This window comes from Stigmatopora argus, chromosome 20 (assembly GCF_051989625.1).
Source record: "Stigmatopora argus isolate UIUO_Sarg chromosome 20, RoL_Sarg_1.0, whole genome shotgun sequence".
Taxonomy (NCBI): Eukaryota; Metazoa; Chordata; class Actinopteri; order Syngnathiformes; family Syngnathidae; genus Stigmatopora; species Stigmatopora argus.
In genome coordinates this window covers 11,569,122-11,581,273 of record NC_135406.1, presented here as the reverse complement: position 1 = coordinate 11,581,273, position 12,152 = coordinate 11,569,122, and the positions used below count along the sequence as shown (strand labels likewise).

General features: G+C 40.4%; 1 protein-coding gene across 2 annotated transcripts in view; it reads right to left on the bottom strand.

Moving 5' to 3' along the window:
* Nucleotides 1-12,152, bottom strand: part of LOC144065539 (uncharacterized) — a 63,686-nt gene that overhangs the window by 50,706 nt on the left and 828 nt on the right. The window contains exon 2 of one of the 2 annotated variants that reach the window (XM_077588489.1): nucleotides 3,460-11,885. The exons of the other annotated variant lie outside the window; for it this stretch is intronic. Coding sequence (XP_077444615.1) covers nucleotides 10,024-11,885 — 1,862 coding nt within the window. The 3' untranslated portion in view covers nucleotides 3,460-10,023. Of the gene's footprint in view, nucleotides 1-3,459; nucleotides 11,886-12,152 lie in introns of those variants that run through there. 2 annotated transcript variants of the gene reach the window in all.

The window sequence follows — 12,152 nt, the reverse complement described above, 5'->3', positions numbered from 1 at the left end:
TAGAATGCAATTAAACACTTGTTGTTGTTAATATTTGAAATAGATGACAAAAAGAAAAATGGACTAAATGTAATGAAATAAAAATGAATTTTCCTATTTGACTATTTTCTGTTCCTTTTTCACAATGAATTTTAGGCCGTACCTGACATGTTTCGCGGTATCACTTCCGCCTTCATGAGAATATCAAGGCATTTCAAAAAAACAATGCGTTTTTTATCAAATTCCGATCTTGTGAAAATGATGCGATCAGGCCAGATTTCCGAGCTGATTTTTGATCAGTAGGAATCCCTCAGAAGAAAATGAGAAAGGAGAAGTTTTACCGAATTAATAGTTGTCAAGAACAATTTTTCACAGCAATGGTAACACTTGGAAGTGGGGTAGTTTGCTTCTACCAAAAAGAACTGATGTTTGTAGCAGAGAATGGTTTCGATCCATTGACCTCTGGGTTATGGGCCCAGCACGCTTCCGCTGCGCCACTCTGCTTCTTCTGACATATCACTTCACACTTTACAAGGTAACTCACAAAACTAATCAATCACATTGAAGCAGATATACTGAGAGCACGTGGGTATTCCCACCTGCTGACAGAGCTCCTGAGGACCACCAGCGCAAGAACCTTGGTCTCGGCCGGGGACTGGCGTAGCCTTGGTTAGTCCTGCTATTCACAGAGTCATCCATTACGCATGTTAGGTTTATCCAATTGTAGGTTTATCCTTAGGTTTTTCCAATTCAGCTTTGAATAAAAAAAGGCATCTGTAGTCACATCATCATTTAATTCTTGCAAGAAGAGAATACATCCCGCCGCTCGGCCCACAAGATTATTCTAACGAGTGGCATTATGTCCTGCCCATTTAAGGCCTCAAATCAAAACAATTACAAGGTTATCGACTCGATCCAATTGCGTAAGCAAGAAACAAAACAATTCCATAATCAAGCAAGCCTAGCGTCAAACTAGCGTCACAAATTAAAACAATATGCTTGATAGCCATCCGCTGAACCAACAACAATTTAAGCGTCCTTCACAGATCTTCATTGCGAACTTGCATCTGGGGAAAGGGTTGAGGCGTATCTTCCAGTAATCAGTCCTCGGAGCAAGGACTCAGTGTATTGTTTTATGTCTTTGCGAACTCGTATCTCTCGCTGGACTCAGCTGTCCTGGAGAGCGACCTTGGCGTAAGCGTTTGTCTTCACATATTAATTCAACTCTAACATAAAAGCGATCAACACATATATATATATATATATTGTTTAATATAGTTCCACATTTAGGATGAGCATTACTATTCCTAATAAGCAAATATATTGATTAATATAGTAAGCATGTATATTATAAGGCTTTATATTCATTGCAAACACATTTATAATAATGATTACTCCAACAACGCATTTAAAAATTTCCATTACAATAAAAAAGGCGGTACGAGACATTCGGCCCAGGGATTTACAAAATAAGATACCATGTTGAATTTAAACATGCACTTAAGCTAATAATACCCCACCGACGAATCATTACCTTATCATGGTGGTGGGGTTTGTCAGTCCCAGTGACCCTTGGAGCTATGTTGTCCGGAGCCTTGAACCCCGGGGTAGGGTTATCCATGGCAAACTGGTCTGATGCGAGGGATCAGACGAATAATGGCTCAGAAGACCTCTTATGATGAGCAACATTATTGGACGACATCTTCCCTCACCCGGACGCGGGTCACCAGGGCCCCACTCTGGAGCCAGGCCCGGAGGAGGGGAGCGATGGCAAGCGCCTGGTAGCCAGGCCTAGACCCATGGGGCCCGGTCGGGCACAGCCCGGAGAGGCGACGTGGGTTCCCCCTCAACTGGGCTCACCACCTGTGAGAGGGGCCAAAGAAGGCGATCCCCGGCTGCAGAAACTATCTCTTGGGGTGTGGAATGTCACCTCTCTGGTTGGGAAAGAGCCTGAGCGTAAGGTTGAGAAATTCCGGCTCGACATAGTTTGGCTCAGCACTACACAGCTTGGGTTCCGGTACCACCCCTCTTGAGGGGGCTTGGACACTCTTCCAGCATCCCTCCATCTTCGGGTGGGGGGACGGCACCTGATTGTTGTTTGTGTGCATGCACCAAAAAGCAGTTCAGAGTACCTACCACTTTAGGAATCCTTGGAGGGGGTGCTGGAGAGTGCTCCTTATGGGGACTCCCTTGTTCTGCTGGGGGACTTCAATGCTGATGTGAGACCTCGAGGGAGTGATTGGGAAGAACGGCCCCCCTGATCGAAACCCGAGTGGTGTTCTATTTTTGGATTTCTGCGCTCGTAGTGGATTTTTTCATTGATAATACGGTTCCAGACTCTGGGTTAAAAGTTCTCTTTATATTTTTTTTCTGAACATAATCACCTACCGGAAATGTATCTTGATGAAAATATCTGGAAAAATTCAAATCTGGTGCTGTGGTTTTTGCTTGTTTAAGCATGTGCTGCTCCCGCTCTGACAAAGAAGTGGGTTGTATTTGAAGGAGTTCTTCAATTCCACAGTCATCACTGACATTATAGTTCGCTGACCAGAATGTCAGATGGTTGCTGTTTGACATAGCTTTCGCGAAAATGTATAAACTACCAATTCAGATGATCACGCTAGATCAAAATGATACATTTCAAACAATTTTCAAGTGTGATTTCTGGATTTTTCTTTTTAAGGTGGACCTGCACCTACGATGAAAATGTCAGAACACCATGATTTCTAAGTGGGAGAACTTGCAATATAGCTGGGTGTTCAAATACTTATATTGAACTCACTGAATAAGGTTATAAAGACACAATAGGATGCTTTTTGTATTGAAAGAAACTTTCATCATGGCCAATAGTGGATGCACGGATACTGTGCTGTCTAACTTAAAAATGTGTTATTTCTCTTTGAAGCAAACTTTTGATAAATTATAAAGACACGAATGCCCCACCCAAAACATGGCCCAAACACAAAACTTTACCTCAATCAAAAATCAGTTTTAAACAGTGAAAAATAGTGCTTGAGTGCATTTGTTTTAATCTCAGCTATGATTTTGCATTCAAATATTTTTTTTCTTTAATTGAAGTTTTTTTTATTATAGTGAGGTTATGAATTGTTTGAATGCACAGCAATATTTTGATTGAGCAATTTTTTTTATTGAATAAGACAATAATGACACAAATAGAATCACAAATGTACCTCCATTAATGTAGTTTAACAATATACTCACGATGAAAAAATAATCCAGAATTATCAGAGAAGATTTATTTTTTCAATGATCCACAAACTGGTTCTTTTTAATTCTGCTGAGCAAAATACCACCCACCTACTACTTCATGTTTGGCAACTAGCACGTATTAGACTACTGTAGCACCATCTTTGCAGTGATGGTGAACGACTGTTGAAGGAAGAGCACTGTTAGGTTCATCCAATTGTAGGTTTATCCTTAGGTTTTTCCGTATTCAGCTTTCAATAATAAAGGCATCTGTAGTCACATCTCCATTTAATTCTTGCAAGAGAGAATACATCCATCCGCGTCCCCGGTCAAGATCATTCTAACAACTCGAAGTCCGTTTCGCTAATTTATTCATAAGGTTTTAACGCCATGCCCCACAGAAGTCTAAACATTCGTAGAGTCTCACAACAATTTTGCACAGTTATCAAAACAATTGTACGTCCTGTCGAATCTTCCCGAAACAGTCCTTGGTTCCCAAGAGCGCTTGTTGTGAGACCATCTTCCGAAGCCGTAAACAGTCCTCAGTTCCCAAGAGCACCTGTCGTGAGTCCTCCGAAGCCGAAAACAGTTCGCAGTTCCCAAGAGCAATTGTTGTGAGACCTCTCCATGCCCATGGCCATTCCCTGTCCTCTTGATGTGAACCAGTCCTTACTTTAGCAAGACATGCATTAAAATGGCTTTTATTAATGCCAATAACTCTAACATAAAAGCACAGCGTTCAACACATATATGTATTGTTTAATATTGTTACACATTCAGGATCAGCATTACTATTCCTAATAAGCAAATATATTGATTAATATAGTAAGCATGTTTATAATAAGGCTTTCTATTCCTAAGTAAGCATTGCAAACACATTTATAATAATGATTATTCCAACATTCCCCCCTATATTATAAATTTGCACATGATCTCCTTTTACTATATGTTTGTTATTCATTTTATGACAAATCCAAAAAGAGACAGGGATATCTCCGTTGGCTGTTTTAATTTTACCCGGTTAGGCTCTACTCGTTCGGCAGGTCTGAAAAGCAGAAAACAAGATCATTTTCGCCCAATTCATCCTCGGAATTACCATGCTCCTGGAATTCACTGCTGTCGTCAGCACGCTTCATTAGTAGGGGATACAATTCATGCAATTTAGAATTTGTAGGGGCAATCCCAGTGGTTATAAGTCGGCTTATCAAAGATCTTAAGCAGGGAATAATACAACACCCACATAATGTCAAAATCGTAGCAAAAAGGGCTACGGAAAATGCAACAAATTGGGCCAAATCAAAAGGACATGCCACCAGCTTTTCAAGGCGGAATTCTCCGACTCCAGAATGCTTCTTCATATTGCGGTTGAGGGTCTGCAGGCCACTAATGGCCTGGGTGAGGGACCCACCGGGTGACGTGTTGTTGAGTGCAACATTTTCAAACATTGCATACGCCCCCTTGCTCCGCAAGCAGCATATCAACTGCTATGCGATCCTGGAACGCCATAAGACTGGTGGCTGCCAATTGTTCCTTTATCGCCACAAATCCCTGTTCAGTATAGTTTCCAAGTTTTTGGACATTGTAATGCAGGTAATTTATCCGATCAACATTTTATTTGGAGTAATTAAAGCAGGGGTCCCCAAACTTTTTCCTGTGAGGGCCACATAACTTTTCCCTTCTCTGATGGGGGGCCGGTGTCAGTTTGTAACAGAAAAAGTGTGACGATCGTAGGGGAGCTTAAAAAATGTATTGTTTTCCAGAAAGCCACACATAACCAAATAACCCTTTCCAGGTTCTTTACAGAAAAAGTCAGGAAACAAATAATAACAATATTAATAAAATAAATAATAACTAAATAACCCTCTCTGAGTTCTTCACAGAAAAAACAGGAAATAAATAACACTATTTATGAAATAAATAATATCTAAATAACTCTCTCTGGGTTCTTCATAGAAAAAAAGCCATGGAACATTAACTTTCTGTTGTGCCATGCACACTCTTCTCCCTTTGCCCTGATGAAGTTTATGCACGACACCACAACCTTCATTACAGAATCCCACATCAAGATTTTGCAGCACAGTGCTTGCTGGTGAATTAGGCAGTGGACTCGTAGCGGGGCGGTGAGACCCCTTTTTTCCAACTCACGGTTCATGCGTCCTATTAAACCGCGAGTTTCGCCCACCATGCTAGGAGCCCCGTCAGTCGTGATGCTCGCCAGCTTTGACCAGTCCAGGTCCAACTTCTCCATGGTTTGGCACACTTTGTCAAAAATATCCTCTCCCGTTGTGGTCCCTTTGAGACTTTGGAGGGCTGCCAGATCCTCGCATATCTCAAAGTTTGCGCTAACTCCACGAATAAAAATGAGCAGTTGCGCTGTGTCTTGCACGTCCGTGCTTTCATCCAGTGCTAATGAAAAAAAGTCAAATTATTTCGTCTTCTGCTGCAGCTGGGCATATACATTACTCCCGATTTCTTCAACGCGTCTCGTGATTGTACTCGCCGACAGACTTACGGCATTAAATGCATCTTTCTTCTCGGGACACACTTCCTCCACGACAATATCCATACATTTCTTAAAAAACTCTCCGTCAGTGAAAGGCTTACCGTTGCTTGCTATCAGTTTAGCAACCCGAAAGCTTGCCCGAACGGATGCCTGCTTCAGCCGAGCTTGACGTAGAAATGTAGTCTGCTGAGATAATAGTCCAACTTTTCGCTTTGAGAGTTTGTCTGCTCGTATTTGGCCTTGCACGCTATCGTACTTGTCTTTGTGACGGGATTCATAGTGCCGGCGAAGATTGTATTCTTTGAATACTGCCACCGTCTCTTGACAGATGAGACAAACAGCCTTTTCTTTGCATTGAACAAAAAAATAATCGTTTGTCCACTGCAGGTTAAATACCCTGCATTCTGAATCAATTTTTCTCTTAACTAACCTTTTCGCCATTATTCCGTTCTCAAACAGGTTCAGGTTGCACAGTTTTTATATGCTTGAATAGCATCGCAATAGCGATGGTACCAGGGCTCCGCCCTCACCTGCGATCGTCCAGATGTCTCGCTAACACTGCTCATGCATGCAATGGTGGAAGTGCCCGCATGCATCAAAGGCAAACACTCTCCCCGCGCGTGTCACCAAAGAACCAATGCGAAGGCCCGCTTCACTGGGATGATTTGTGGGCTCAGCAGGGGTGCAATGAACCAAACACAAGATTAAAACGTCCCAGTCTTCAAGGCCAAATAGGAAAAAAATCCGATAGCGTCTCTGGTATTGTTCAGAGGGCCGGTCCAAATGTGCCGGCGGGCCGTAGTTTGGTGACCCCTGCTGTACACAATAATTAAGACTCTGTAAATCACAAGTTATCAAAGAAGCGCATTTTAAAGAAATAATATTAGAAAATTAGCAAGTTCTCAAAGCTGTTTTGAAACCCAAAAGGAAAAGTTTGTTTTTTTCTTTTATTTATATTATTCCCTTAACCGGGATCAACCTATAGATGTAAATTATATGTCTTGATTTTCTCATTTTTAATGAATTTTTGCAATTTTTCCATCAATTCTTTTCTTTTTGTGTTTTAGTACAATAAGTATTTTGTAAAATGTAAAAATAACTATATAAAAATATTTTCTGTTTACCACTTTAATTTTGAACTTAAAAAAATATTTGGTTTCCATTTGAAATGAAAAAGAAATGATTAAAATACATATTCCCTTACTAAGAAAAAAAGCTCAAATAAACATTGTTTTAGATCTATAAAAAATGTAAAATGCAAGGCTTGTCATTCAGTTATTTAAATCCGATTTAAATATATATATATGTGTGTGTGTGTGTGTGTGTATATATATATATATATATATATATATATATATATACACACACACACACACACACACAGTGGTACCTCGTCACACGACCGCTCGACATACAAAATTCTCGTCTTACGGCGGAAATTTCGCTCGAATAATTCGCCCGTCATGCGATCAAAATTTTGTGATGCGACCAAGCTTTTTTGCATATCTTTCGTGTATAACAATATCTACGAGCACTGAACGATTAATTCAGACGAGTTTTTCGTCCTACGCATCGACCAGGAAACGCACAACGCGCGGGCAAAAAGAGGGCTTTCTGGGTAATGAAGTATACTCGTGCACACAACGCCGATAGGCAATGGCACTCTTTCTCAGAATGAAACTTCATTACCCACAATCAATACGTGGGTAAGCTCAGCTGTTGCATTTCCTGTTATTTTTATTATCTAATACGAGGAGTATTATATTACTTCTCGTTCGCTGCTCCTAAGAACATCAGCGGCACTGGCTCGCAATTCCCTCTTTGTAATATTTCTGGTCGCAACTCTCTCTCTCTCATAGGCGCTGTTCAAAGCGGTTGCAACCAGAGCCATTTCAACGAGGGAGTTGCGAGCCGGTCTTTATGAGCAGCGGAGCGATTGCTAAAATGTACTACAAGACTATTTCTCGTTGGCAAGTGGTCGTGGGTTATCCTATTGTGAGGACATTTGTGTGAATCATTTTCGGAATACAGACGCTCCCCTACTTACGAACATACGACTTACGAACAACGGTACATACAAACATGTCTGCAAATTGCGTTTATGTCGAAAAATGTTCGTAAGTTCGATTTTGTATTTTTTTCCGAGTAGTGCTTCTTTCCGCCGCTAATACACCTGGCGCTGTGAGGGCTCAGCTCACCCGGCATCTACCTTCTTCGTTGCAATGCGGAAGTGCGTGAACGTATCTCCAGTGCGCAAAGAACCTTTTTCATTTGTATCATTAAATATCTCGTGCATCCATTATTGAATATGGTTGGGAAAAAGCGAAAGGCTTCTATTGAGGGAGTTGCAAGGAAGAGGCAAGCCATTTCATTTGAAACGAGTGACAATAATAACGAAGCTTGATGCCCGTGAGAGTGGTGAGCGTTGCACATATACAACTTGAATCGTTCGAACATCAGTACCATTTATAAACAGAAAGATCGAGCCGCAGGACCCAAATATTGAACGTTGCACAAAGTTTGCAAATCAATGGAATGATGCCATACAGTGCTACCGCATCATTTATGATGAAAAAAGAAGAAAACTGTGCAATCGTCGTTAGATCGCTTCTTTCGGACAGTTTCTAATACATAAATCTCTCTCTCTCTCTCTCTCTCTCTCTCTCTATATATATATATATATATATATATATATACACAGTACTGTACATATTCTCTCCATTTTATTAAATGTTTTTTTCAGTACAAACCAATGCATGTTACTTATACAAGCCTTAAACATACAAATGCACTTATATAAACCTTATACCAATATACTTATATAGGCCTTAAACATAAATTGTAATACAAAATATAGCACTGAATCAACTTACAAATTCAACTTATGAACAATCGCTCGGAACCTAACTCGTTCGTAAGTAGGGGAGCGTCTGTATTTTGAAGGGAATACGTAGTACAACAGCAAACAGCCCATCGATAGCGAACGTGAGGGTGGAGGCGTGGCAAACCGCCAACCCGGAAAACGAAGGTAACAAAAGATTACAACAAAATTAGATTTCAGTTTTGTGTAAAGTTATATTAAACGTATGTTTGAGTGTCTGTATATATTAATCCAAGTTAATTTAAATTTGTTTGTTCCGTTTACGAGTGCGTTGTCGTGGGAAAAAAACGAACCCCCCCCCACGCCCCCAAACGTCTCTGTCTCCCGTCGGCGAAATCTGCCCAATTTTAGTTAGATTAAACACATTTTATTACTATTAAACTACTAGTTATGTGTTACTTTGTTAATAGATGGCGAATTAGAAGAAATAAAACATTTTTTCCAATCCAATATCCTGTTTTTGGTGTTTTTTCAGAGAGTTGGAACGAATTAATGTGTTTCCCATTCATTTCAATGGGAAACGTCCGCTGGAGTTACGAGAATCTCATCATACGATCTCAGTCCCGGAACGGATTAAGATCGTATGTCGAGGTACCACTGTATATATGTATGTATATCTATGTATGTATGTGTGTATGTGTGTATGTGTGTGTGTGTGTATGTGTGTATGTGTGTATGTGTGTATGTGTGTATGTGTGTATGTGTGTATGTGTGTGTGTATGTGTGTATGTGTGTATGTGTGTATGTGTGTATGTGAAGAATGTAGTTTACAAAGCTAATAGAAAATTCTGAAGATTAAATGAAATAAAACAAAATTTGACTTGTTTTTCTCTTTTTCAAACAGAGACAAATTCACAGCAGACAAATTATATCAACATGATTCAAAAATGACGGGGGATTCTCGTCATTTTTGCCAATTAATAGATAACATACACACACACGTTTGTTTCTTTTAAGTCTTATGAATAAATCCTTGGCAACAAACTTAGTATTATGAATTAATAAGTATTTTTAACCAATGTGTTGAACCACAAATTGAGCAAAGAAAGGGCTTTTCGCCACTGCGGGTTGTTAAGTCTTCTTTTCAGGTTCCTTTCTGAGAAAATGTTGGAAAATTAACTGCACCTGGAAAAGGTTTTTGAATTGTGTAGCTTTTTAATTGGGCTGTAGTAGCGAATCTGTGGCCACAGACTGAGCAGGAAGACATTTTTCTCCAGTGTGGGTTAATAAGTGTTTTTTTAAGCTTCTCCTTTGGGAAAATGTTTGACCACAAACTGAACACGAAAATTGTTTTTTCACCAGTGTGGGTTCTAATGTGGGTTTTTATCGTTCCCTTATCTGCAAATGTTTTACCACAAACTGAACACGAAAATGACCAGCGTGGATTCTTGTGTTTTTGGAAATCTTGCTTTTGAGAAAAGGCTTTACCACAAACTGCACACAAGAATGGCTTTTAACCTGTGTGTGTTCTTGCATGAATAATTAAGAATACCTTCCGTGTGAATCTTTGACCACAAACTGAACACGAAAATGGTTTTTCACCAGTGTGGGTTCTTGTGTGCGTTTTTAAGGTTCCCTTCTCTGTAAATCTTTTACCACAAACTGAGCATGAAAATGGTTTGTCACCTGTGTGTGTTCTTGCATGAATTATTAAGTTTCCCTTCTGTGTGAATGTTTGACCACAAAGTGAACACGAAAATGGTTTTTCACCAGTGTGGATTCTTGTGTGTTTTTGTAAATGTGGCTTCCGAGAAAAGGCTTTACCGCAAACTGAACACGAAAATGGTTTTTCACCCGAGTGTGTTCTCGTGTGCCTTTTTAAGTTTTGCTGGTGTGTAAATCTCTGACCACAAACTGAACACGAAAATGGTTTTTCACCAGTGTGGGTTCTTGTGTGCCTTTTTAAGGTTCCCTTCTCTGTAAATCTTTTACCACAAACTGAACACGAAAATAGTTTTTCACCAGTGTGGGTTCTTGTGTGCCTTTTTAAGGTTCTCTTCTCTGTAAATCGTTTACCACAAACTGAACACGAAAATGGTTTTTCACCAGTGTGGGTTCTTATGTGGGCTTTTAACGTTTCCCTTTCTGTAAATGTTTTACCACAAACTGAACACGAAAATGGTTTTTCACCAGTGTGTGTTCTTGCATGAATAATTAAGGTTCCCTTCTCTGTAAATCTTTTACCACAAACTGAGCATGAAAATGGTTTGTCACCTGTGTGTGTTCTTGCATGACTAATTAAGTGATCCTTCCGTGTGAATGTTTGATCACAAAGTGAACACGAAACTAGTTTTTCACCAGTGTGGGTTCTTGTGTGTATTTTTAAGCTTCCTTTCTGTGTAAATCTTTTACCGCAAACTGAGCATGAAAATGGTTTGTCACCTGTGTGTGTTCTTGCATGACTAATTAAGTGATCCTTCCGTGTGAATGTTTGACCACAAACTGAACACGAAAATGGTTTTTCACCAGTGTGGGTTCTTGTGTGTTTTTTTAAGCTTCCTTTCTCTTTAAATCTTTTACCACAAACTGTACACGAAAATGGTTTGTCACCTGTGTGTGTTCTTGCATGACTAATTAAGTTTCCCTTGTGTGTAAATGTTTTACCACAAACTGTACATGATAAGGGTTTCTCCCCAGTGTGGCTCCTCATATGTGCTTTCAAAGTAGACTTTTTCCTAAAGGTTTTTCCACACTGAGAGCATTTCCAGAGTTTGCCGTCCTTAAGACCTTCATTGTCATAAAGCAAGTCTTCACTTTCTGATAACGGAGCAATTAAATTGTCTGCTTGCTCTTCTGCTGAGCTGCCGTTCGGAGTCTCCGCCCCTCTGCCGGCCACGCCCAGATCATCTTCACTCTTGAAAGGCTCACCAGTTGACACGGTGACATCTTCTTCCTCCTTTTTGATTTGCTGTTGAGGGAACTCTGGCTCCTCCTCTTTAATTTGGGGTAACTTTAAGGTGTGTGCAGGCTCCGCCCCTCTGCTGGTCACGCCCAGATCCTCTTCTCTCTTCAGGAATTCACCAAGTGACCAGGTGACATCATCTTCCTCCTTGATTGGAAGTCGCTCGTCTCTCATTTGTTGTTGAGGGAACTCTGGCTCCTCCTCTTTAATTTGGGGTAAGGTTAAGGTGTGTGCAGGCCCCGCCCCTCTGCTGGTCACGCCCAGGTCCTCTTCCCTCTTCTTGATTGGAAGTCGCTTGACTCTCATTTGTTGTTGAGAGAACTCTGGCTCCTCCCCTTTGATTTGGGGGAGCTCGAGTTCCTTTTTAAGGCCAGCAGACTTTTTCCCATCAGGACCAAGATATTCTCTGAAACCTGCAAAGACACAAAAATAAATGATATGTTTCATAATCTGTCTATCTAACGAGAAGTCCTTTAGGTTAGACTGGGAATGTAAAGTCTTATACTTATACCGGCGGTGGTTAGACTGGGAATGTAAAGTCTTATACTTATATCGGCGGTGGCTAGGCTCGTAACATGACATTAACTTGAAATTTAACTGAAATCAACTCAAATGACTATACACACCCACACATATTTGACCACCCGGAACCATCTCAATAAGCTCGTATCTCCAATTTG